The 26,362-nt window shown below is 53.5% G+C and overlaps 1 protein-coding gene across 7 annotated transcripts in view; it reads left to right on the forward strand.

The window, feature by feature from the left end:
- Positions 1-26,362, forward strand: part of ARHGAP8 (Rho GTPase activating protein 8) — a 93,414-nt gene that overhangs the window by 39,672 nt on the left and 27,380 nt on the right. For 6 of the 7 annotated variants that reach the window (XR_013533816.1, XR_013533951.1, XM_035300253.3 and 3 more), the window contains 4 exon segments: positions 1,316-1,403; positions 8,248-8,379; positions 15,855-15,941; positions 24,599-24,697. Coding sequence is in view for 5 of the 7 variants with exons in the window: in XM_035300253.3 (XP_035156144.2) it covers positions 1,316-1,403; positions 8,248-8,379; positions 15,855-15,941; positions 24,599-24,697 (406 nt within the window). In the remaining 2 variants the exon portion in view is untranslated. 7 annotated transcript variants of the gene reach the window in all.

The raw sequence follows: 26,362 nt of genomic DNA on the forward strand, positions 1-26,362 counted from the left end.
CCTTCCTGCAGAGGTGGGGTGTAGCTAGAAGGGGTGTAGAGTCAGGAAGGAGGCCAGGGGACATTCTAGCTGAAAGCCCAGGCAGGAGGGTGCTCTTGAAGAATTGAAGGAAGGAAGCTGCGCCAGGTCCCTGGGGGCAGGGAGGAGGCCGGTGGGGGCAGATCTGGGGGGCCTCTTGGACCAGCAGTGGAGAGATCTCTATGTTCCCCACTCCTCATGACAACCTGATGTGGAGCTGGGCTCCCCCCGCACTGCCTGCACCCCTTTGTGCCCCAGTTTTACCCTTGGCAGGTGTCGTGTGCAGGCTGTTCTTACCTGTGTCTTGGTGTGTTTAATTGTAATGAAGCCGTGGGTGCTGGGAATCGGGGCAGCCCTTCTGTTCTCTGTCTCCGAGCTGTGGCTGTGGAATGGGAAAGTGCTGAGAATCCGGAGTGGAGGGAGCGGGGGACATGGGCGGTGACATCAGACTGTGCCTGAGTCGCTGCTGGAGCTTTTTACAGGGTGTCCTGCATGCAGGGGCCCCTCTGTCTCAGGGCCATGGGCAGAGACAGGGGGAAGGTATGAACCATGGGGTCTCCAGCCTTCTGGCCACTCGTGGGGGGGCAGGGTGGGGTGGGGGGCTGGGAGAGGAGGGGCAGCAGTGTCTGCAGGCAGGGAGGGTGGTCTGCAGGGCCCTCTCCTTCAGGAGTCTGTTCTGTCTTTTTAATCTCACTAAGCGCCTGGCCTGGAGCCTGGGTTCTGGGGACAGAGATGAGCAGACCCAGTCCCAGCTCTCAGGGGGGACCCCTCCCTGCAGCTGTCTATGTAGGGTGGGCGCAGACGTGTCAAGAGACCATCGCAGTACAGGGTGACCCGGGTCGTGATGGAGGGCAGGACTGAGCATCTGCGTTCCTGAGAGGGCTCCTGTACCTGACATGGGGTCATGCCCAGCAGCCACTGCCCCCCAGGCCACGCTGGCCTCCACCATGGCCCAGAGTCCTGGGTAGGGGGTTGGAGGAGGTGGTAGGGTGGTCACACCCTGGCTTTGAGGTCAGCTGTGCCTCAATTTAAGCCCTTGGTGCTGCCTGCTGGCTGGCTTTGCACTGGTGACTTAACGCTGCTGGGCCCTGGTTTTCTATCTGTAGAGTGGGGGGATTATTTCCAGCGTATGGCTGGTCAGGAAGGTGAACTTGGGCCACGTGCACAAAGCCACGGGCGGTGGCTGCTCACTGAGCTGCTGCCTGTGCCTCCCATCTCGGGCTGGGCTGGCCCAGGAGGCTGCTTTTTGCTAAGTGCCTGAGGGTGCACAGAGGCTCACCTGTGTCTGCTTCTCCAGGGGACGACCGCTTTGGACGACGCGTCATCACGTTCAGCTGCTGCCGGATGCCGCCTTCCCACGAGCTGGACCACCAGCGGCTGCTGGAGTGAGTGTCCTCCCTTTCCACCTGTGTCTCTCCATGGCACTTGTCCCCATCCCTTCACCCCACCTCCCTCTGAGTCACCTGCTCTGTTCTGGGGCCTCCTTTGTGACTTACTGGTGTGCAGAGCCCCGTGCTCATGAGCCTGCCCGAGGGCCAGCTGTGGCCACCCCGGTCCCTGGCTTCCCTGCCCCATTCATTAGCACAGTGGGAGCCGCGTTTGATTTCCTTTCAGCCACCTGAGCTGTGGGTGCCTCCCTCTGGAGCTGGGGACAGTCCCCTGGTCCTGTGTGTCGGCCAACCTTGCAGATGAGATGGCTGCAGAGCGCCAGGCCTCCCCCACGCAATTTCCCTTTGAGACCTCCTGGGCCTCTCTCTGGGAACATCCTCAGAGCTGTGTGAGTTTCCTATGGCTGCTGTACCAAATGGCCACAAGTCCGGCAGCTTAAAATGCTCTGAGCGGGTCCTCCCCGCTTCTGGGGGCACCAGTCCCCACGGTCAGGGCAGCGGCAGGGCTGCACTCCCCCTGGAGGCTGCAGGGGGGCTTCTGGCCTCTTCCAGCTCCAGGGGTCCCCAGGTGATTTGTGGCCATGTCATTCCTGTCCTTGCCTGCATCTCCACATGGCCATTTCCCTCCCTCATAAGGACACCAGCCGCTGGACTAGGCCCACCCTAATCCCATCATACCTCATCTGAACTGACTGCACCAGCAAAGACCCTGTTTCTGAGTAAGGTCACATCTGAAGTTCTGGGTGGAACTTTGCGGGGTGGCATTCAGACCCAGCACCGAAGGCAAGGGCCTGCTGCCGCCGCCGCCATCATTGGCTCAACAGACATCTATTGAGCACCACTGTATGTGAGGCATTGGGTAGTCACTGTCTCAGAGCCCACATGTGAACTGAGGAAATCATCCCTCAGTCTGTGGTTTGGGGTGTGAGAAGCAAGGCCAGGAAATGGCTCTGCATCAGAAGGTGGCGGGACATGGAAGGTGCCGAGTGAGGGGCACCTGGACCCCTGTACCTTGTGTATACCCAACGCTCCCGAGGTGCGCCTGGGCTCCACAGCTGGGACGGAATGGGGACTGTAGAAAATCAAGGTTGTTGGTTTGCCACATCAAGAAGCGTCAAGAGCATTGAAAGGGGGGGTCTCCAGCAGCTCCCAGACGAACTTGGCCAAGGAACCGTTTGCCACATTGAGCGGAGCCCTTCGAAGGGATGAGCACAGGGGCCCTCAAAGCCACCAAGGCTGCCTGTGGCCTCTCCCTGTCCATGACCCCTCCTGGGCCTGCACCTCTGTACACCCAGCCTTTGTATGCAGCACCCCAAAACACATCCTCCCTTGCACATGTCCACTCGTGTGCTCAGACCGTTCCTCTGCCAGTCCCCTACTGTGGCTGTCCTCCCTCCACCCCCCACCACTATGCACAGCCCCTCCCATGTCCACACCTCCTCCCATGCACACAGCTCCTACTATGTCCACACCTCCTCCCACGCACACAGCCCCTACCATGTCCACACCTCCTCCCATGCACACAGCCCCTCCCATGTACACAGCCCCTACCATGTTCACATCTCCCACACACACAGCCCCTGCCGTGTCCACACCTCCTCCCATGCACACAGCCCCTCCCATGCACATAGCCCCTCACATGTTCGCACCTCCTCCCATGCACACACCTCCTCCCATGCACACAGCCTCTACCATGTACATGTCTTCTCCCATGCACACAGTACCTCCCATGTACACACCACCTCCCATGCAGACAGCCCGTACCATGTATACACCTCATCCCATGCACAGAGCCCCTACCATGTACACACCTCCTCCCATGCACACAGTCCCTCCCATGTACACACCTCCTCCCATGCACACAGCCCCTCCCATGTACACACCTCCTCCCATGCACACAGCCCCTCCCATGTACACAGCCCCTCCCATGTACACACCTCCTCCCATGCACACAGCCCGTCCCATGTACACACCTCCTCTCATGCACACAGCCCCTCCCGTGCACACACCTCCCCTTGGGCATACACCCTCTCCTATGCACACACCCCCTTCTGTGTACACACCCCCATCCCTTGCACACACCCTCTCCCGTGCACGCACCTCCATCCTGTGCACACACCCCTCCCATGCATGCGCCCCCTCTCTTGTGCATGGACCCCCGCCTGTGCACATACCCCCCTCATCCTATGGACACACCCCCTCCCGTGCACACACCTCCTGTGCACACACCCCCTCCCGTGCATACACCACCTTCTGTGCACACACCCCCTCCCATGCACACTCCTCTCGTGCACATGCCCCCTCTTGTGCATACACTCCCACTCCCTTCTGTGCACACATCCCCTCCCATGCACACACTCCTGTGCACACACCCCCCTCCCGTGCATACACTCCCTTCTGTGCACACACCCCCTCCCATGCACACACTCCTGTGCACACACTCCTCTCATGCACATGCCCCCTCTTGTGCATACACTCCCACTCCCTCCCGTGCACGCACCCCCTCCCATGCACACACTCCTGTGCACACACCCCTCTCTGGTGCACACACTTCTCCATCACTAAGTTGCACGCTCGGCACGGACTGGGTGTTCAGGGTGAAAGGCTGACCTGAAGTAGATTGACTCATGGCGCCTCAGATGGCTGTCACGTGACCCCCAGGCCACCAGACCCAGCTGCAGGACTGAGCCTTCTCCAGCCCAGGGTGGCTTTGGGTCCACAGTCTTAAGCTCTGGCCCGGGCCTCGGGCCCTCTTAGGTCTGCCTACTTCCTTCCCTCCCTCCATCACCTTCCTCAAAGCCGCGTGAGCCTCCTGCCTGTGCCTTCTGCACTGACTTTCCATTGTTTGGTAGGACGCACCCAACCCTCACCTGTGTATGGCCTTGGGCACCCTGCACCCTCTTTCGACTGTCCCTTGTTGCTGGCGTCTGCTGTGCTGGCCACATTGCCTTCATAAGGCAGCCACTGAGCCTTCCTCCTGGTGAAACCCCTGGGCCCAAGCGAGCTGCTGCTGGGGGAGAGTTGGAGAAATGGGAAGAGCAGCACCTCTACCGGAATCCCTGTCCAGGTTAGTGAGAGTCCCCCAGGCCCGGGGAGAAGCTCCGTCTTAGGGAAGGGAAGTTAGGTTCTGAGGGCCTTGGCATTTGCTCCCCGACAGTGAACCTGTTGAGCTTCATTCCTGAGGCCAAGTCCTGGCCGATCTCTGGGTGTCCCTGGAAATGTTGATGTGCCCTTATGAGATGGGACCTGGCCTGCCGAGGACTCCCTCACTGCTGGGGACAGCTCGGGACATGACACTGGTGGGGAGGCTGTGCCTGCTGCCACTTCCAGATGCCAGCATCTAACTGTTAAAGCCAAGGGATGCGGGGAGTAGGCTGTGACCTGGAACCCCCAACTCAAGATCCCCAAAGGCACGACCAGATCATAGACGCACCCGGAAGACTTTGGGCTGGTTATTTCTTGAGATTTCCCCCCATCTGAGCATTCCATCTGGTCTGTTCAGGAATCTTCCGACCACAGCTGAAACTGCCGTGGCAAAGGCAGAGACCTCGTGGGGAGCAGGTGCTAGGAGCGACGTCCACCAGGGCTGCTGCTGCACGGTGAGACCAGCAGGGTTCATGGGGTGACCTGGGATCCTGGTGCAGGTACCCCAGACAATGAGGCTGGCCTTCCCCGGGGCTGCTCACCCCAGTGAGGAGCAGATGCCAGCCTGCAGCCCGCCTTGGTGTTTACCAGGCACACAGGGAGAGACGGATGCCAGATCCAGGAAGAGCTGTGCTCTTGAGAGCACCGGTGCTCTGTGGGCTTCTCGGCCTTGATAAGAAGAGCTATGAGGCCTAGCCTTCCCCGCGGCCTTAATGAAAAAAATAAACACCCCGTGCGTTATCCTCCCTATCCATTCCAACTGGATGGCTTTCCTGTGGCCAGATGCGTGCTCCTATTTTTGAAGTGGGTGAAGAAACAAGTCCATGCCTTTGAAGCCCGACTAGTAATTTAGTTAATGACTTCCCGTGCTGAGCACGCGGACAGATGCTTTGACACCCGGAGGATTTCAGTGCGTCAAACAGAAGCCACCCCAGGGGGGCCCAGCGCTAGGGCCAGAGGAAAGGTGCCTGCTTTTACGAGGAGGTGTCCGGCGTGGGAAGATAAGCCGTGCAAAGACACTGGCCTCAGTTTCCCTTTCTTGAAAAAGAGTCATTTGCGAAATGCAGACGTGGCTCTCCTGAGAAGCGACGAGGAGTTCTCCATGGTTCAAGGACCCTCCACCCTTCTGCGTTCGGGTGGAAGTCTCGACCTGGGTTCTTCTGAGAGAGCGAGTCAATGAAGGGTGACCTCGGTGAAGTGTTGCCCCAGTGGCTTAGCCCACGTGGCGCTCGAGACGACATGCTGCAGAAGGAGCGTCAAAGTTACTTCCACAGCGGGTGAGCTGGAGTCAGGCATGTGTGAGGTCCGACGTGTGTCATTTCCCGACATCAAAGCAGACGACGGGACGGGAGCAGGCGTGGATGGCAGCTCACGGCTCTCAGAGACAAGGCAGTGTAGACGCCGGCAGAGCCAGGCGGCTTGGCTTGAAGCCCAGCTCTGCCCCCTGCCGATTCACCTCTGTGAGCCTCAGTTGTCTTGTCTATGAGGTGGAGAGAATAGTACCTGCCTCATAGGGTCATTGGGGAAATGAAATGTGTAGAAGGCCTGCGGTTCAGATGGTTTGGGCTTTTGACAGAGGGCACTCTGACGTTGCTTAGAAATGAAACGCACAAAGGAGAAGCTGACGTCCTTGGTCTCCAGGGTTCTAGGCAGTGCAAGACCAGCCAACCATCTTGCAGATGGGCACGGGCTGCTGGGGCTTTCTCTCAAGGCGGTTCTGGGAGCATCTGTCTGCAGAACACCCCTCCCACAGGCTCAGAGAGCGGGGCCACCTGGGTGGACTCATTACAAGATGTGCTCCAGGTGAGAACCTGGACAACCTGAGCTGAGGGATCATCACCTGACCAGCTCCATGTCAGGCACTGCAGAGTGCTGATGGGGAGGTTAGGGGTCCTTCTGCAGCCCTTCCTCCTGCAGATGGCAAGGCAAGTCCTTTCCCTTGGGTGACATTAAGACAGTGCTTCCTGGGTGTTGGGGGCAGGATGGAAAGTGGCCCATGGGAAATGGGTAAGCCCACACCACAGGGGGTGGCAGCTGACAGACAGCGCAGCATCAAGACTCTGCCTCTATAGTGAAAAGCAAAACGTTCGGAAGCTCGTCTGGAAAGAAGGAATTGCTTGTCTTAGAAATGCAGCAAACAGCAGGGCATCTGGTGGAAGGGCCTGTGGTGTTGGGGTTAACCGCAAGGGCTGAGCAGTCAAGCATTCCTGGGTTCGAATCCCGGTTCATCATCCCTGTGAGTTTCCTGGGGCTGCCATAACCACGACCACAAATGTGGTGGCGTAAAACCAGAAATGTATTCTCTCACAGTTCTGGAGGCCAGAAGTTCAAAATCAAGATGTGGGCAGTGCCACGCTCCCTGCAGGGGAGGAGCCGTTCCTTGCGTGTCCAGCCTGTAAAGGCTGTTGGTGGGCCTCGGCCTTCCATGGCTGGTGGCTGCGTCACGCTCTGCTCTGCCTCCGTCTTCCCGTGACCTTCTCCCTTCTGGCTACTCATCTTCGTGTCCGCTTTATAAGGACACCTGTGGTTGCACTGAAGGTCCACCTGGGTAGTCCAGGATGAGCTCCTCCTCTCAAGGTCCTGTATTTGATTGCACCTGCAAAGACCTTTTTCCCAGATGTTGGAAGTAGATGCTCGGTGCCGCACAGAAAAATCAGCACCGAGACAAAGGATCCTTCAGCAACGCAGTTTTTACTTCCTGGACTGCGGGAAGGGTACTCCCAGTAGCCATCATGCCACAAGAGTACAGAGAACAAAGGGAAACACACAAATTTACTCCTTACGCATTTGGGGTCGTCCTCACTGCTGAGTCTGATCTCCGTTGGCTGGAGCCAGACCTCACAATCTAAGCTAAAACCCGGTTGGCTAACAACTTACAACTTTTCTAAACAGGTAAAAGCAGTGGAGAGCTGGGACACACCTGTGAGCACGTCCAGCTCAGATATCTTGGGTAAAGTGTGAGGACAGAGTGTACTAAGTGCCTGTAAGCACGGCGTGTCTCACAGCTACATGGGATAGGGCTTCACAGGGTTATTAGCACATTTATTCTTTTTTTTTTGAGACGGAGTTTTGCTTTTGTTACCCAGGCTGGAGTGCAATGGCCCAATCTCGGCTCACCGCAACCTCCGCCTCCTGGGTTCAAGCAATTCTCCTGCCTCAGCCTCCCGAGTAGCTGGGATTACAGGCACGCACCACCGTGCCCAGCTAATGTTTTGTATTTTTAGTAGAGACGGGGTTTCACCATGTTGACCAGGATGGTCTCGATCTCTTGACTTCGTGATCCACCCGCCTCGGCCTCCCAAAGTGCTGGGATTACAGGCTTGAGCCACCGCATCCAGCCTAGCACACTTATTCTTTAACAAGAAAGGCAACTTTAGAAAGGAACTTTTCTACTTCCCACATTAGATAAGGTCATATTCTCAGGTTCTGCGGATTTGATATGGATGCCTTTCCACAGCCCACCTTTTGGCCTACCACATCCACTTACTAGCTGTGTGACCTCAGGTAAGTCACTTAACCCCTCTGAGCCTCAGGTGTCATCCGACAAATGAGGACCAGGGCCCATGACGTGTGGAGTCTCCCCATGGCCTGGTGCTGGCACCCACTGGGTGACCACAGCTTCTGTTACAGGGAAAGCACATTTGGTTTCAGCAGTGAGCAGGTGATTTTCATAACTGCATCTTACGTGTCGTGCCAGGTATTTGAAGTACATGCTGGACCAGTATGTGGAGAATGATTACACCATTATCTATTTCCACTACGGGCTGAACAGCCGGAACAAGCCGTCCCTGGGCTGGCTCCAGAGCGCGTACAAGGAGTTCGACAGGAAGTGAGTTCCTGCAAGCCTTCAGGGACGTGGGTGTGGCCACAAGGGGTCACAGTGTGCAGTGGGGGAGGGGTGTGGCAGGGTGGAGGGTGAGCAAAGGTGAGGCAGTTGGGGTTCACCTTCCTTCTGGACCAGGCTCTGGAATCCCGGGCAGGGGTTGGCACTCTTGTTCTTCCCTTTTTTTTTTTTTTTTTGTTTTTGAGACGGAGTTTCGCTCTTGTTACCCAGGCTGGAGTGCGATGGCACGATCTCGGCTCATCGCAAAGTCCGCCTCCTGGGTTCAGGCAATTCTCCTGCCTCAGCCTCCTGAGTAGCTGGGATTACAGGCACGCGCCACCATGTCCGGCTAATTTTTTGTATTTTTAGTAGAGACGGGGCTTCACCATGTTGACCAGGATGGTCTTGATCTCTTGACGTCATGAGCCACCACGCCCGGCCGTCGTCTTTTGTATTTTTTTCCAACCACTTAAAAACACAAAAGCCATTTTTAGCTTGCAGGCTGTACCAAAGCAGGAAGCAGACTGGGTTCGTCCTGTGTGCCCATTTGTCCTGTGTGCCCGTTTGTCCTGTGTGCCCGTTCGTCCTCTGTGCCCGTTCGTCCTGTGTGCCCATCCTGTGTGCCTGTTTGTCCTGTGTGCCCGTTCGTCCTGTGTGCCTGTTTGTCCTGTGTGCCCGTTCGTCGTGTGTGCCCATTCGTCCTGTGTGCCCGTTCGTCCACCCCTGGTCCCGTGAATTACTGGCAGAGAGACAACTGCATGACTCTTTGTTCACTAAAGCCTCTTCCTGCTTGCACAGCCTTTCATAGTTGATAAGGGGCGTTCTGATGGCTCTTGTTGGTGAGATGGGCAGCCTCATTTTACAGATGAGGACACAGGCCCCAGAGAGCAAGTGACTTACCCGTGGTCACTCACCCACCCCAGGCCCCTGCCTCCCTCTTCCACCCCACACTACCGACCACTCACCCATGGCCTGGAGCTGGTAGGGTTTTCCCAAGGGATGTCCTTGGGATCGGCTTAGCAGTATGTCTGGCTCATAGACTGCGGTGGTGGGCATTGATGTGGATGTCCTAGATTCCTCTGGGTTTTCCTTCTTCAAAGTCCTTTTAAACTTGTCACAGAAATCTGCTTCACAGATGTCTGAGTCAGCGGGACGGTGGGAGAAAGTGCCGGAATATCCCAGAAGTCCTCCCTCCAGTTGCCTTTTGTGTCCTGCTGTCATTATCAGCAGGACCTTTGGAAGGACTTCTTGGTTCCCTGGCCCGTGTCTTAGGGAAAGGATTGTTGCTGCATTTTGCAGTCATTTATTGGGCACTTGTATGAACTGGAGATGACCAAGTCCAAGCTCATGTCTTCCTCCAGGAAGCCTTCCTGGGTTGTCCTAGGAGAATCAATAGCCCCTCCCCTGCAGCCTCACTGTCCCTGAGCAGACACCTGAGGGGTGGTGAGTTCCCTATCACTAGAGGTATGCAAGTGGTGCTCCAAATATAATCAGATAAGATTGCCTATAATCCCAGCACTTTGGGAGGCCGAGTCAGGTAAATCACTTGAGGTCAGGAGTTCAAGACCAGCCTGGCCAACATGGTGAAACCCCGTCTCTACTAAAAATACAAAAAATTAGCTGGGTGTGATGGTGCATGCCTGTAATCCCAGCTACTTGAGTAGCTGAGACCTGAGAATCCCTTGAACCTGAGAGGTGGAGGTTGCAGTGAGCTGAGATCATGCCACTGCACTCCATCCTGGGCAACAGAGTGAAACTGTCTCAAAAAAAAAAAAAAAACAAAAAAAAACAGCTGAGATTTCTACAGCGAGGGTTTTCAGTCTGCATCACCACACCCCATCAGGTTTCCCGAATTCTTTTCTGTTCCTTCTGCCACTGGCTTCTCACCCTCCAGATTGTCCTGCCAGGTCATCCCTTTTAAGAGTGAATGCATTTGCACACAAGTGTTCATGGCCTCCCTTCTGAGAGTGCTTGCCTCACCAAAGGGCTCCTGCCGCGGTTGGCAGCTAATGAAAGCCACTGGACGCTCAGTCTGAGGGTGGACTTTGCCGCCGCTGCCCTCGGGGCTCCTGGAGACTCTGGAAGCTGCTGTGACCGCTCCCATGCCCCTCCTGTCAGAGTTTTAAACAAATTAGTAAATTAGCATTTCTTGGAGAGATGCTTTAAGACTGTATAAATATCCTGCCCCTTGTCAAAATAGTTTTTACCTTCATTGCTGCTTCTTGGCTTAATTGTGTCTACAGTGGCAGCCAGTGGTGTCTGAGGACCAGTCAGCATCTGACCAAGGGAGGAGCTTTTTCTTCCCCTTGCTTCTTTATCTCAGTATGGACATGTGTACAATTTCCTGTTTTATTCAGTGGGTTACAATCCATTACTATCATCATTTTAATGATGAAACTGTCCCAGATTTGCCGTGTAGGTGCCCCTTTAAGCTCTCCTGGCTCCTTCTGGCACTCCCTGTCACTTTTTGAACACTTTCTTTTCTTTCTGGCACAGGGTGTGTTTTTTCTTGCTCCTGCTGAGGAATCTGCCACTCTCCAAGGAGCACAGAAGCCCTGGCTCCCTGTAGTGGAGAAGGCTATTTAGAGGCCACGATCTGGACGAGAGGAGTGCTTGTTGCTTTTGGGGTGTTATGGCTCCCAGCCCCTTTCAGTGGAGAGTTGGGGTATGTGTGTGTATACGTACACATACATACACTTATGTACACTGACACGTACATACACTTAGACCTACACACACACCCCTACATCTACACTTAGACACCCCTACATACACACACATGCAAACAACCTACATACACATATACCTGCACACACACATGCACACACATACCACTTACACCTACATACATACATACAAATACACCTACATACACTTACATACACATACACATGCATACACATGGCGCTTACATACACCTACACATACATACACCTACACACCTAGGAAAACACCTACATACACCTGCACACACTTCCATACACCTACACACCTACATACACCACACAGCTACAAACATACACATACACCTACACTTACACCTCCACACACCTACGTACAAGTACACACACCTACACACCTATGAACACATACATACACCTACACTTACACCTCCACACACCTACGTACACCTACATACAAGTACACACACCTTCACACCTATGAACACATCCATACACCTACACTTACACCTCCACACACCTCCACACCTATGTACACCTACAAACACACACACACCTACATACACCTACACACAGCTACACACACCTACGAACACATACACCTACTCTTACACCTCCACACACCTACGTACACCTACATACAAGTACACACACCTATGAACACATACATACACCTACACTTACACCTCCACACACCTACGTACACCTACATACAAGTACACACACCTATGAACACATACATACACCTACACTTACACCTCCACACACCTACGTACACCTAACACACTTATACATGCCTACACACACCTACGTACACCTACATACAAGTACACACACCTACGAACACATCCATACACCTACACTTACACCTCCACACACCTACGTACACCTACATACAAGTACACACACCTTCACACCTATGAACACATACATACACCTACCCTTACACCTCCACACACCTACGTACACCTACATACACTTATACATGCCTACACACACCTACGTACACCTACATACAAGTACACACACCTACGAACACATCCATACACCTACACTTACACCTCCACACACCTATGTACACCTACACACACCTACGAACACATACACATACATACACCACTTACACTCCACACACATCCACCTACACCTACATCCACCACACACACAAACCTACATGTACCACCCATACACCTACACACCTACATATACTTACACCTACATACACATACATGCCTACACACACCTGTACACCTGCACACACTTACATACACCATACATACACCTACACTTATACCTCCACACACCTATGTACACCTACATACACAGACCTACACACCTATGAACACATATACATACACCTACACTTACACCTACACACACCTACGTATACCTACACACACTTATACATGCCTACATACACCTACACACATACACCACACACCTACGAACACATACACATACACCTACATTTACACCACACACCTATGTACACCTACACACACAGCTACACACACCTATGAACACATACACCTACACTTACACCTCCACACACCTACGTACACCTCCACACTTACATATGCCTACACACATACACCTACACACACCTACATACACCTACACATACCTACACCTTACACCTCCACACACCTATGAACACATTCACATACATCTACACACCTACATACACCTACACACACCCAGGAACACACACACACATACATCTACACTTAAACCTACACACACCTCCACACCTATGTACACCTACACACACAGCTACACACACCTACGAACACATACACCTACACTTACACCTCCACACACGTACGTACACCTCCACACTTACATATGCCTACACACATACACCTACACACACCTACATACACCTACACATACCTACACCTTACACCTCCACACACCTATGAACACATTCACATACATCTACACACCTACATACACCTACACACACCCAGGAACACACACACACATACATACACCTACACTGATACCTCCACACACCTAAACACCTATGTACACCTACACACCTATGTACACCTACAAACACACACACACACCTACATACACCTACACACAGCTACACACACCTACGAACACATACACCTACACTTACACCTCCACACACCTACGTACACCTCCACACTTACATATGCCTACACACATACACGTACACACACCTACATACACCTACACATACCTACACCTTACACCTCCACACACCTATGAACACATTCACATACACCTACACCTACAAACACATTCACATACACCTACACACCTACATACACCTACACACACCCAGGAACATACACATACATACACCTACACTTACACCTCCACACACCTATGTACACCTACACACACCTACATACACCTTCACACACCTATGTACACCTACACACACCTCCACACCTACATACACCACACACACCCACACACACCTACATATACCACACACATACACCTACACACATGCACACCTACATATACTTACACCTACATACACTTATACTTGCCTACACACACCTACATACACCTGCACACACATACACCTACATACCTACACCTACACTTACACCTTCACACACCTATATACACCTATGTACACCTACATACACCACATACACCTACACACCTACATACACCTATGAACACATACACCTACACTTACACCTTCACACACCTATATACACCTACGTACACCTACATACACCACATACACCTACACACATACACCTATGAACACATACACCTACACTTACACCTTCACACACCTATATATACCTACGTACACCTACATACACCACATACACCTACACACATACACCTACACACCTACACCCACCTATGAACACATACACATACACCTACACCTACACCTCCACACACCTACGTACACCCACACACACCACACATATACCTACACACATCTACATATACTTACACATACATACACTTATACATGCCTACACACACCTACATACTTATACACCTACACACTGTCATACACATACACGTGTATATACACCTATGTACACCTACATACACCACATACACCTACACACATACACACACCTATGAACACATACACCTACACTTACACCTCCACACCTACATACACCACACACACCTACATATACCACACACATACACCTACACACATGCACACCTACATACACTTATACTTGCCTACATACACCTGCACACACATACACCTACATACCTACACCTACACTTACACCTATATACACCTACGTACACCTACATACACCACATACACCTACACACCTACACACCTACATACACTTATGAACACATATACCTACACTTACACCTCCACACACCTACGTACACCTACACACACCACATACACCTACACACCTACATACACCTATGAACACATACACCTACACTTACACCTTCACACACCTACGTACACCTACACACACCACACATACACCTACACACATCTACATATACTTACACATACATACACTTATACATGCCTACACACACCTACATACACCACATACTTATACACCTACACACACTGTCATACACATACACATGTATATACACACACCCCTACACACGTACACTTACACCCACATATGCATACACACATCTACATACACCTACATAAACACACACACACACATACCTCACCATCAGGATTTATGTTTATATCCATCTGCACAGTTGGGAGTCATGCATTCACACCAATACCCACACCACAGGGTACTACACACACCTAGCAGGGTGGCTAGTATCATCTTCATGTTTCCATGGCGTAAATCCTGCCATCCTAGCCGGTTTCATGCTACCAATGTGAACAGAGTTGGGAAGAGATGGGTGGTCACCACCATTGTCTACCATGCGGGTACAGAAGAGAAGAACCTCGGTGTACAGGGTCACAGGGCTAGCAGAATTGAGAAATTGTAGTTTTGAGTTTTTATTAACTTTGTGTTCATTGTAAGTTTACAGTACTTCATATTAACAACGGCTCTTCTACACAACTGGCTTCCAAAAATTCCTGACATTTTGACAATCAGCCCATGCCTGGGGGTAAGAGCTGGCTTCGGTGGCCTGCAGCTGACCCCACACGGCCGTGTGGATGCCCCTTCCCTCCCTCCTGGGCTGTGTCTCACCAGCAGGACACACCATCTCCCACTTGCCCTCTGGAGTCCCGGCATGTCAGCTGCCCCTGTCCCCGCCCCACCTGCTGCCGACCTTTCTTGCCCAACCTGATGGCTTTGGACTGAAAGATTGAAGAAAGAAGCGTGGAGACTGGGAAGAGGGAGCGGGAAGCTAACCTGGCGTTCCGTTGTGTGTGAGGCTGTGTTTCATTGAACCAGCCTCCGGCTCATGTTTAGGCTATTGCTGGGTTTTCTGCCATCATAACCAACATGGTGAGCTCCTTCTAGCCCGGGTCAGCTTCCGGGGAGGCATGGGCTGAGAGGCAGGCTCTGTGTCGTTTTAATTCTGAGAGCTGTTGCCAAATTGCCCCTAGGTTGTGCTCCAGACCCCCACCCCACCTGTAAACAGGGCTCCGACCTGCCCACGTGCCTCTGCAAACTGGGCAGTGCTGCAGGCATGCCTGGTGGGGGCAGTGGGTCCTGATTTCCCCCAAGTTTATTTCCTCCTCTGTTGGATGTCCCTAAGTCCATCCTGTTGAGAGAAGTCACATGCTGAGACTCACAGCGGAGGCCACTGCTTTGTGGTTATTGGGCTTGGGGTGTCTCTCGGAGCCTGGCAGCCTGAAGTCATCCCCATTTCCCTCCTCAGATACAAGAAGAACCTGAAGGCCCTCTACGTGGTGCACCCCACCAGCTTCATCAAGGTCCTGTGGAACCTCTTCAAGCCCCTCATCAGGTACGCGTTGCTCTGGGAGAGGACCCCGCTAGGGTTGGCGGTTTCCCGCCTCAGTGTCCATGAGGTGGCCTTCCCTATCCATGCACCACAGAGGACCCGTCTCCAGGGTGCCCGGGGGTCTGCAGTGGGTCACAAGGCCGGCCCCGGTCATGGACAGGAGTTCTGGCCTGTGACACCTGTGGGGTTTGCACCTGGTGTTTCAAGTCCCCCCTTGGCCTGAGCCCCCACACTGTGGAACCACCCTCAGGTTCAGTGAGTTCTTTTTTTTTTTTTTTTTTGAGACAGACTCTTGTTGTCCAGGTTGGAGTGCAATGGCTAGATCTCGGCTCACTGCAGCCTCCGCCTCCCAGGTTGAAGCGATTCTTCTGCCTCAGCCTCCCAAGTAGCTGGGACTACAGGCACCCGCCACCACGCCTGGCTAATTTTTGTTTTTTGTAGAAACAGGGTTTCATCATCTTGGCTAGGCTGGCCTCGAAATCCTGACTTCACAATCCACCTGCTTCAGCCTCCCAAGGTGCTGGGATTACAGGCGTGAGCCACTGCGTCTGGTCAGGTTCAGTGATTTTCTAGAGGGACTCTGTTATCTTCACTCCTGTGGTCTGTGCAGAGATTTAAGTCCGCAAAGGTGAGAGCCACACGGGGCTGAGTCCAGGAGGACCAAGCCCCAGCTCCCGGCTGCCCTCTCTGGGCAGATGCATACAGAGTCATACAGACAACACGAGATTGTCCCAGCAAGAGTGTGTAATGGAGGAGGGAGCCTGGCTGGCCTGGGCAGCTCGCCCAGCCTTGGTGCCCGGGTTTTTATTATGCGTCCGTCATGTAGGCACGGAGCATCCACCTGACTGACTCAGTCACTGGGTCTCCAGCCCCTCCTGAGATGAGACGAACACAGCCCAAGGCCTCCACCCCAATCACATTGTTGGTGCAAGCTCTGTGGTGTTGGCCCGAGGCCACGGGTGTGTGAAGACCTAGACACTTCCAGGGGCTGAGAGCTTTCCATCCAAGAGCAGGTCGCCCACGGCCAGGCTTCTCTTTGGAGCGTGCAGGGCTTGGACACCCCAAGCCTGCTGAATTAAGCCTTTAGTGCATAGCACCCCTAATGAGCAGCCGAGAGAGGCAGCCGCAGCCTATACATGCGGCGATGTCCGTCAGCTTCTCCCATATTGAGACTCATTCCGGCTGAATGATTTCTGCCTCAGTATTGGGAAGCAAGAGCTCAAGCGGCTGGTGAGGCCTGGGAGGCTCTGCCTGGCTCATGTGGGCATCTTCTACTTTCTTCCATTTTTGCTGTATACATCAGGCACAAACTGTGTGCACAGAGCCCTATGACGGGGGTGGGATGGGGAAGAGACTGACAGACATCGTTCCTGTGTGCTGGCCCCGGCCCCGGCCCCGGCCCCGGCCCCGGCCCCGGCCCCGGCCCCGCCTGGGTGAGTTCTGCAGGTGAGGGAGGGGCTCAGTGCAGGGGGACCCAGGTGTGCATGAGGTGGGTCGGGATACTCAGGTGAGGTCGTTGCCTCTGTGAGAGGGGTGGGAGGACTCCTGGAGGGCCTCCCTAGGAAGAAGCATTTGGTGGATGGATCACAAGGCCAGGAGTTGGAGACCAGCCTGGCCAACATGGTGAAACCCCGTCTCTACTAAAAATGTAAAAATTAGCTGGCCATGGTGGTGCGCGCCTGTAGTCCCAGCGCCTCGGGAGGCTGAGGCAGGAGAATTGCTTGAACCCAGGAGGCGGAGGTTACGGTGAGCCGATCGTGCCATTGCACCCCAGCCTGGGCGACAGTGTGAGACTAAGTCTCAAAAAGAAAATTTAAAAAGTAGCCAGATGTGGTAGCATGTGAGCACAGGGAGGCACATCCCTGGAGGGATCTTCATTCTTCCCCAGATTTTCCAATCTCTTTTTTGTTTTTTTGGGACGGGATCTCACTCTGCCGCCCAGGCTGGAGTGCAGTGACATGACCTCAGCTCACCGCAACCTCCACCTCCCGGGTTCAAGCAATTCTTCTGCCTCAGCCTCCCGAGTAGCTGGGACTACAGGCGCGTGCCACCATGCCCAACTAATTTTTTTTGTACTTCTAGTAGAGACGGTGTTTCACCATGTTGGCCAGGCTGGTCTCGAATTCCTGACCTTGTGATCCACCCCCCTCAGCCTCCCAAAGTGCTGGGATTACAGGTGTGACCCACTGTGCCCGGCCTGATGTTCCCGTCTCACAAGCCTTTGCCATCTCCCCCCTCAGCTCCTTCCACCTGCTGAAGCCCACCCACGTGGCTCTGAGGCTACTGCTGGCAAGGGTCTCTTCCTTATCCCACAGCCTCTGTGCACGTGGGCGTGCTGCTCCCTGTACAGCAAGGACTCGGACAGAGCTGGAATGCCAGCTGGGACCTCGGAGTCCACACTGTCTCCTTCCCATTTCCCCATCGATCCCTGAGAAGCATTTCAGTCCCCCAGGAGCATGGACAGCTCGGGCTCTAAGGCACCTGCCTGTCTCCCCACCAGCCAGCTGCCGCCCCAAGGCTACTCTGCCCCATCCCACTCTCGTCCAGTGTCCCTTTGTCCCTTACCATGCCTGGCGTAGTAGCCCGTGCCAGTAATCCTGACGCTTGGAGGGGCCAAGGCAGGAGGATCACTTGAGCCCAGGGGTTTGACCTGGGCAAGAGAGTGAGCCCCATCTCTATAAAAAATTTAAAACAGGCCAGGTGCAGTGGCTTACACCTGTAATTCCAGCATTCTGGGAGGCTGGGGGGGGCGGGGGTGGATCATGAGGTCAGGAGTTCAAGACCAGCCTGGCCAACATGGTGAAACTCCGTCTCTACTAAAAATATAATAATTATCTGGCCATGGTGGTGCACACCTGTAATCCCAGCTACTCAGGAGGCTGAGGCAGGAGAATTGCTTGAACCCGGGAGGTGGAGGTTGCAGTGAGCTGAGGTCACGCCACTGCACTCCAGCCTGGCAACAGTGTGAGACTAAGTCTCAAAAAAAAAAAAAAAAATTTAGGCCGGGCGCAGTGGCTCACGCCTGTAATCCCAGCACTTTGGGAGGCCGAGGCGGGTGGATCACGAGGTCAAGAGATCGAGACCATCCTGGTCAACATGGTGAAACCCCGTCTCTACTAAAAATACAAAAAATTAGCTGGGCATGGTGGCGCGTGCCTGTAATCCCAGCTACTCGGGAGGCTGAGGCAGGAGAATTGCTTGAACCTGGGAGGTGGAGGTTGCAGTGAGCTGAGATCGCGCCATTGCACTCCAGCCTGGGCAACAAGAGCGAAACTCTGTCTCAAAAAAAATTTAAAAATTAGCCAGATGTGGTAGCATGTGCCTGTGGTTCCGGCTACATGGGAGACTGAAGCAGGAGGATTGCTTGGGCCCAGGAGTTCAAGGCTGCAGTGAACCGTGTTTGTGCCATTGCGTTTCAGCCTGGGCAATGGAGCAAGACCCTGTCTCAAAACAAAAAGAGAGAGCTGCTCTGCCAGGCAGCTTGGAGCCTTTCTTTTCTTTCCAGCTGCCCACACTGTCATTCCAGGGACTCAACGGTGTGGCCCTGAGACACACTGGGAGAATTCCCAGAGCAGCAGACTCCAGTCAGCTCCTGGTTATATAGGGAGAGTTTGTGGTCAGAGAGCTCCTGTTATGTCACTAGAATTTCCTGTCAGTTTTTCTCATCTACTGCCTGTGCTGCACATATTCCCCTACTGGAAGGTGAGATTTTGTTTGTGTTAGTTTGTTTTAGACAGAATGTCACTCTGTTGCCCAGGCTGGAGTGCAATGGCGCCATCTCAGCTCACTGCAGCCTCTCCCTTCCAAGTTCAAGCGATTCTCCTGCCTCAGCCTCCTGAGTAGCTGGGACTACAGGCATGCGCCATCATGCCCATCTAACTTTTGTATTTTTTAGTAGAAATGGGGTTTCATCATATTGGACAGGCTGGTCTCGAACTCTGACCTCATGATCCTGACCACCTGCCTCGGCCTCCCAAAGTACTGGGATTACAGGCGTGAGCCACCGCGCCCAGCCTTGCTTCTGTTTAACCAGGCCCAGCATCCTTGCGCCCTATGTGACATGTGACATATTTGACATAGCAAAGAAGCTAGTCCAGTCACTTACCTTAGAAAAGTCCTCAGAGGGCCAGGCATGGTGGCTGTCTCCTGTCTTCCCAACACTTTGGGAGGCCGAGGCAGGTGGATCACTGGAGCCCAGGAGTTTGAGACCTGCCTAGGTAACATGGCAGAACCCCATCTCTACAAAACATATGAGAACCAACCAGGCGTGGTGGCGCACACTTTAGTCCCAGCTACTCGGGAGGCTGAGGCGGGAGGATTGCTTGAGTTCAAGAGGCAGAGATTGCAGTGAGCTGAGATGGTGCCACTGCACTCCAGCCTGGGTGACAGAGTGAGATTTTGTTGTTCTTAGAGTTCTAGAAACCTCTCAAGTTCTTGGAAAAAAAGTTCACCTGATTGACCACGTGCGGTGGCTCATGCCTGTAATCCCAGCACTTTGGGAGGCCAAGATGAGGGGATCACTTGAGTTCATGAGTTCGAGACCAGCCTGACCAACGTGGTGAAACCTCATCTCTACTAAAAATAGGAAAATTAGCCAGGTGTGGTGTCAGGCGCCTGTAATCCCAACTTGGGGGGCTGAGGCAGGAGAATCGCTTGAATCCAGGAGGCAGAGGTTGCAGTGAGACAAGATTGCACCATTGCACTCCAGCCTGGGCAACAAGAGCAGGACTCTGTCTCAAAAGAAAAAAAAAAAGTTCGCCTGCTCCTCCTGTTTCCATGTGGCAGCTGGATAGTGTGGTGGTGATGGCGCCAGGCTGCCTGGCCTCGACTCCTCTGCCCTCGCCATCCATTACTCTCAGCAAGAGAGGCAACCCCTTGCTGCCTCAGTTTCCCCATGTGGCTGACAAGGCTACTTAAGTCATTCCATTGTCACAATAATTCACTGACTTGACACCGTAAAGTGTTTGTCTTCCTTTTGTCCTTTTCTTTTTCTTTTCTTCACAGGGTCTTGCTCCATCACCCAGGCTGGAGTGCAGTGGTGCGACCACGGCTCACTGCAGCCTCGACTTCTTGGGCTCAGCTGATCCTCCCACCTCAGCCTTCTGAGCAGCTGGGACTACAGGCACGCCACTGTGCCCAGCTACATTTTGTATTTTTAGTAGAGACAGGGTTTCGCTATGTTACCCAAGCTCGTCTCCAGTTCCTAAGCCCAAGCAATCCTCCAGCTTCGGCCTCCCAAAGTGCTGGGATTACCGGCGTGAGCCACCACGCCGGCCCCTGTTTTAAAATCTTTCTAAACTGGCCAGGCACGTTGGCCCATGCCTGAAACCCCAGCACTTTGGGAGGCTGAGGTGGGCGGATCACCTGAGGTCAGGAGTTGAAGACCAGCCTGGCAAAACCCCGTTTCTACTAAAAATACAAAAAATTAGCTGAGTGTGGTGGTGTGCACCTGTAGTCCCAGCTACTTGAGAGGCTGACACCTGTAGTCCCAGCTACTTGAGAGGCTGAGGCAGGAGAATCGCTTGAACCTGGGAGGCAGACGTTGCAGTGAGCCGAGATGGCGCCATTGCATTCCAGCCTGGCGACAAGAGCAAAATTCTGCCTCAAAAAAAAAAAATCTTTTTAAACTCCCCTTTTGTGATTAATCTGATTACAATATCGTATGCACCTCATGTATGCTTATGTGCCAGACATCGCAAAACTGCACTGTGAAGTCAGCCACATTTTCCCCATTTCAAAGAGGGTCGAAATGGTTGATGCTCAGAGAGGTTACACCTGAGATCGCCCGCGGAGGAGGGGCGTGGCTGGGATCCTCCAGCCTGAGCCTGTGTGTGGTTCTACCCGTCATCCTGCCTCATTCCTGCCGGGAGAGGACCACAGGAACCGGACTGGGGCTCTGGAGCCAGGATTGGACTCCGCTGCCTGCTGCCTGTGAGGTCTGGGGAAGCCACATAACCTCTCTGTGCCCCAAGACCTCATTTGGAGGAGCTCCAAGGCTCTCAAACGCCCACACACAGGAGAGCCCTGGGTCTTACCCAGCGCTCCTGACGCAGACCCCTGCAGGTGGTACCTGCGGCTGCAGCTCTAACAAGCACCCCAGTGATTCCACCGCACGCACGCTGTATTGGGAGCACCTGGCTGAGCTGTCCTGGGGATCCTTTCCCGGAGCGAGAGGCAAGTGGCAGGGTCCTGTCTGCGCCTGCCCCCAGAGTCCACATTTGGCAGAGCCTGACCTGCAGGAGGGGTCAGGGAGGCCGCAGGGAGCAAGGTGAGGGGCTGGGCACAGGAGGCCTCCCTGCAGCTCTGAAGCTGGCACCTCTGTCACCGTGAATATCCCACGAACAGTTCCTGCAGAGGGGCAAGACTCACTTTGCCCTTAGTGGGTTCCTCCCATCTATCACGAAGGCCATTGAAAGCACTTCACAGCCCTGCGGAGACCCTCCAGCATCCTTCGGACAGAGTGTCAGACTGTACCCCAGTCCTGTGGAGTCTAAGTGGGCAGTCAGCGAGGACACTCCACAGAGTCTGGGATGCAGGGACGAAGGCAGGCCCCACTTCCTCCCTCTCCTCGTCCTTGGGGTGAAGGGCACACTGCACATTGGTGGCTATTCTGCAGCCCCAGCCTTTAGCTCGGGTTCCTTGCGTCCTTAAACGCAGAAACCTGGCAAAAGTCCCCCCAACGCCCCACAGGTGGCTGAGGGGTACCGGCACCTGGGTTCGATTCTCCCTCGTCCACTAGGGGGAGCCAGTGTGCACAGTTTAGCCTCCCTTGGGTCTCCCTTTAGGAGCCACCTGGCGTTGGGGCTGGGCTGAGCGCTGGGCTGCGGCTGTCCCTCCAACCTGCCGTGATCTCCGGGTTTTTTTTGTTTGGTTGTTTTTTTGTTTTTTTTCTAAAGATGGGGTTTCACCATGATGGCCAGGCTGGTCTTGAACTCCTGACCTCAGGTGATCCACCCACCTCGGCCTCCCAAAATGCTAGGATTACAGGCGTGAGCCACCGCGCCTGGCCCCTGGTTGTGTTTTTTGAGACAGAGTCGCTCTGTTGCCCAGGCTGGAGTGCAGTGGTGTGATCTTGGTCCACTGCAACTTCTGCCTCACGGGTTCAAGCGATTCTCCTACCTCAGCCTCCTGAGTAGCTGGGATTACAGGCGTGCGCCACCACGCCCAGCTAATTTTTGTATTTTTAGTAGAGATGGAGTTTCGCCGTGTTGGCCAGGCTGGTCTGGAACTCCTGACCTCGTGATCCTTCCACCTCAGCCTCCCAAAGTGCTGGGATTACAGTGAGCCACCACCTCCAGCCCATGATCTCTGTATTTTTTGTTTTTGCAACGGTGACTTGAATTATTTTTATTTCACAGACTAAACAACATTGAAAATATGTGAAAACTTACTTCAAGGCTTTCAAATTGTCATAAAAATGACAAAATATCTTCGGTTTGGCAGAATACGTAACTTCCCTTTTCTGGTAACGATACGATTCTTTACCCACATTGATAGTTGTATATCTTGGCTGGGTGCGGTGGCGGATCACAAGGTCAAGAGTTCAAGACCAGCCTGGCCAACATGGCAAAACCTCGTCTCTACTAAAAATTCAGAATTTAGCTGGGTGTGGTGGTGTGCGCCTATAATCCCAGCTACTTGGGAGGCTGAGGCAGGAGAATCACTTAAACCTGGGAGGCAGAGGATGCAGTGAGCCAAGATCGTGCCACTCTACTCTAGCCTAAGCAACAGAGTGAGACTCCATCTCGGGGGAAAAAAAAGTTGTATCTCTTAAAGATATACAGTAAGGAAATAATACTGTCCTACAAACTAAAACATGAATCATATATTTATGGCAAAAACCACACCTAGACTGTCATAGCATGAGGATTGCAGGCTCCTGTTTAAAGGTGTGCTCACTTCCTGTCAGTGATCCTCGCTGCAATTCATGCTGAGCCTTGTTGCCGATAGGAATCATCACAGCGAGCGTGTCCACCGGGTGTTGGGCAGTGGACCAGACGTGCATGTAGTCTTGCATTATCTTCCGCCCTCGCTTCGGTGGGAGAACCCCCGCTTTCAGATCCAGGCCCTGAGAAGGAGTGAATTCTCCTGGGGCACAAGGGGAGGGAGACGATGGAGTGGCTGCACGTGGCCAGGCCTTGTGGCTGCGCTGTTCCCTGGGGTCTCAGAGACCCTATCCTGGAGACCCTTGTTGGTCCCTGTCCTTAGAAGAGGTGGCTGAATGTGAGGCTTCCACTGACCCCAAAACCACCAGTGGCTGGGGCTACCCTGAGGCAGGCTCCACCCTGAGAACTTCTCTCTATGCCAGTGGCTTCCTGCCCCCGCCCAGCCTGCGTCCCCCAAAAGGGCTCCTTGGCGCTTCCACGCTATCTGCTATGTCTGCAAATTCAGGGCAGATTTAAATTGGAGGCAGATATTTATTTTTATGCAGATGAGCCTCTCCAGAGTGTTGAGTGCAGTGGCGATCTCATGAAAGCAAAGCATCTCCCGGCGTGCGCTGCTCCTGTTATGTTCGGGTTTTAAGTGGTGTCAGCGTTTACATTTTCTTAATATGAAAAATGCCAGCCTTGTTCTGCTGCCAAGTTCCGCTGCCTCCCTGCAGCACCCGGCCTCTCTGCTGGCGCCTGATCGTTTTTATTCTCTTGCTTCTGCTTTCTTAGCCACAAGTTTGGGAAAAAAGTCACCTATTTCAACAACCTGAGTGAGCTCCGTGAACACCTGAAATACGATCAGCTGATCGTCCCGCCCGAGGTTCTGCGGTGAGTGCCCGTTAGCCCCCAGAGGCCACAGAAATACATCTTTGTGCTTCCAAAGGTCTTGGTTCGATCCCACGGACGTCGAGGGCTTCATTTCCAAACGCGTGCTTGGCTAGACTTGGCTCGGAAATCTGCGGCGTCGGCAGAGATACTCGGCCAAGGTGCTAACTGCTGACTCAGAGAAATGAAACTGGAGAGGCCGTACACAGGAAGGGGTGTTTCTCCTCGCCCACCGCTGCAAGATTGACTTAAAAAATAAGCCCCGGTGTGGCAGCTGCTGTTTGTTGCCTTGGTGTTTACCGTGTTTTGCTTTTGAGCAGAAAATTAGGGGAATTTCCCAGGCGTGTGAATAACGCTGGGTACAGAATAAAATGTTCTCAGGGACGTGACAGGTGCGCTGGAAAGGGACCTGTCTGCTGGATGCTAGAAGCTTAATTGGTTTGTCTGCTACGAGGCTTAAATGTCGGACCAGATGAGTAGAGGCTGCCCAGGAAGGTGCGTGCCACCCTACCAGTGCAGCACGGGGCCAGATCCAGCCCGGGTCTCTGGACCCCCAGCCTGGGTTCCCTCTGCCCCTTAAGTCTCCCTCTCTGAGGAGCTCCTTTGAAGGAGTAGGCCCCTTGCCAGAGTGCATGCAGGTGAAGCTGGTTGCCTTGCAGGGGTAGTGGAGATAAAAGCCAAGTCACATGCCAGGTACTGGGATGTAGAGATGTTTAGGAGGTGTGGTCCCTGCTCTCATGACATTCTCAAGCTAATAAGGACCACAAATAAGTCATGACAAGGGCCAGAGGAGGCACTGAACCCAGCTGGGGAAGGGACTGGTGTGTGTGAGGGGGAATCCAGGAAGACTTTCAGGAGGAGGTGACTTTTTTTTTTTGAGACGGAGTTTTGCTCTTGTTGCCCAGGCTGGGGTGCAGTAATACAATCTTGGCTTACCGCTACCTCTGCCTCCCAGGTTCAAGCGATTCTCCTGCCTCAGCCTCCTGATTAGCTGGGACTACAGGCATATGCCACCATGCCTGGCTAATTTTTGTATTTTGAGTAGAGACAGGGTTTCTCCATGTTGGCCAGGCTGGTCTCAAACTCCCAACCTCAGGTGATCCTCCCACCTTGGCCTCTTAAAAGTGCTGGGATTACAGGCAAGAGCCTGACCCAGAGGTGGCTTTTTTTTTCTTTCTCTCCCCAGAGACAGAGTCTTGCTCTGTTGCCCAGACTAGAGTGCAGTGGCGCAATCTTGGCTCACCACAACCTCCACCTCCCAGGTTCTAGCAGCTCTCCTGCCTCAGCCTCCCAAGTAGCTGGGACTACAGGTGCACACTGCTACGCCCGGCTGAATTTTTTGTATTTTAGTAGAGATGGGTTTTCATTGTGTTGCCCAGGCTGATCTCGAACTCCTGAGCTCAGGTAATCTACCCGCCTTGGCCTCCCAATGTGCTGGGATTACAGGCGTGAGCCACCACGCCCAGCTCAGAAGTGGCTGTTAGAGTTTCAGAGGGACAGTTGGGTAGCTCAAGGGGCCGGGAAGCCTATTTCCAGCAGAGGGAAGCCCTTCTGCAAACGTGTGGGTGAAATACTGGGATATTTGGAGGCAGCCGGAAGACCCACATGATCAAGCTGGAGTTGGTGGGCTGGGAGTCCTTGGTGCCAAGCAGAGGAGAATGAACTGGA

This window comes from Callithrix jacchus, chromosome 1, assembly GCF_049354715.1.
Source record: "Callithrix jacchus isolate 240 chromosome 1, calJac240_pri, whole genome shotgun sequence".
Lineage (NCBI taxonomy): Eukaryota > Metazoa > Chordata > Mammalia > Primates > Cebidae > Callithrix > Callithrix jacchus.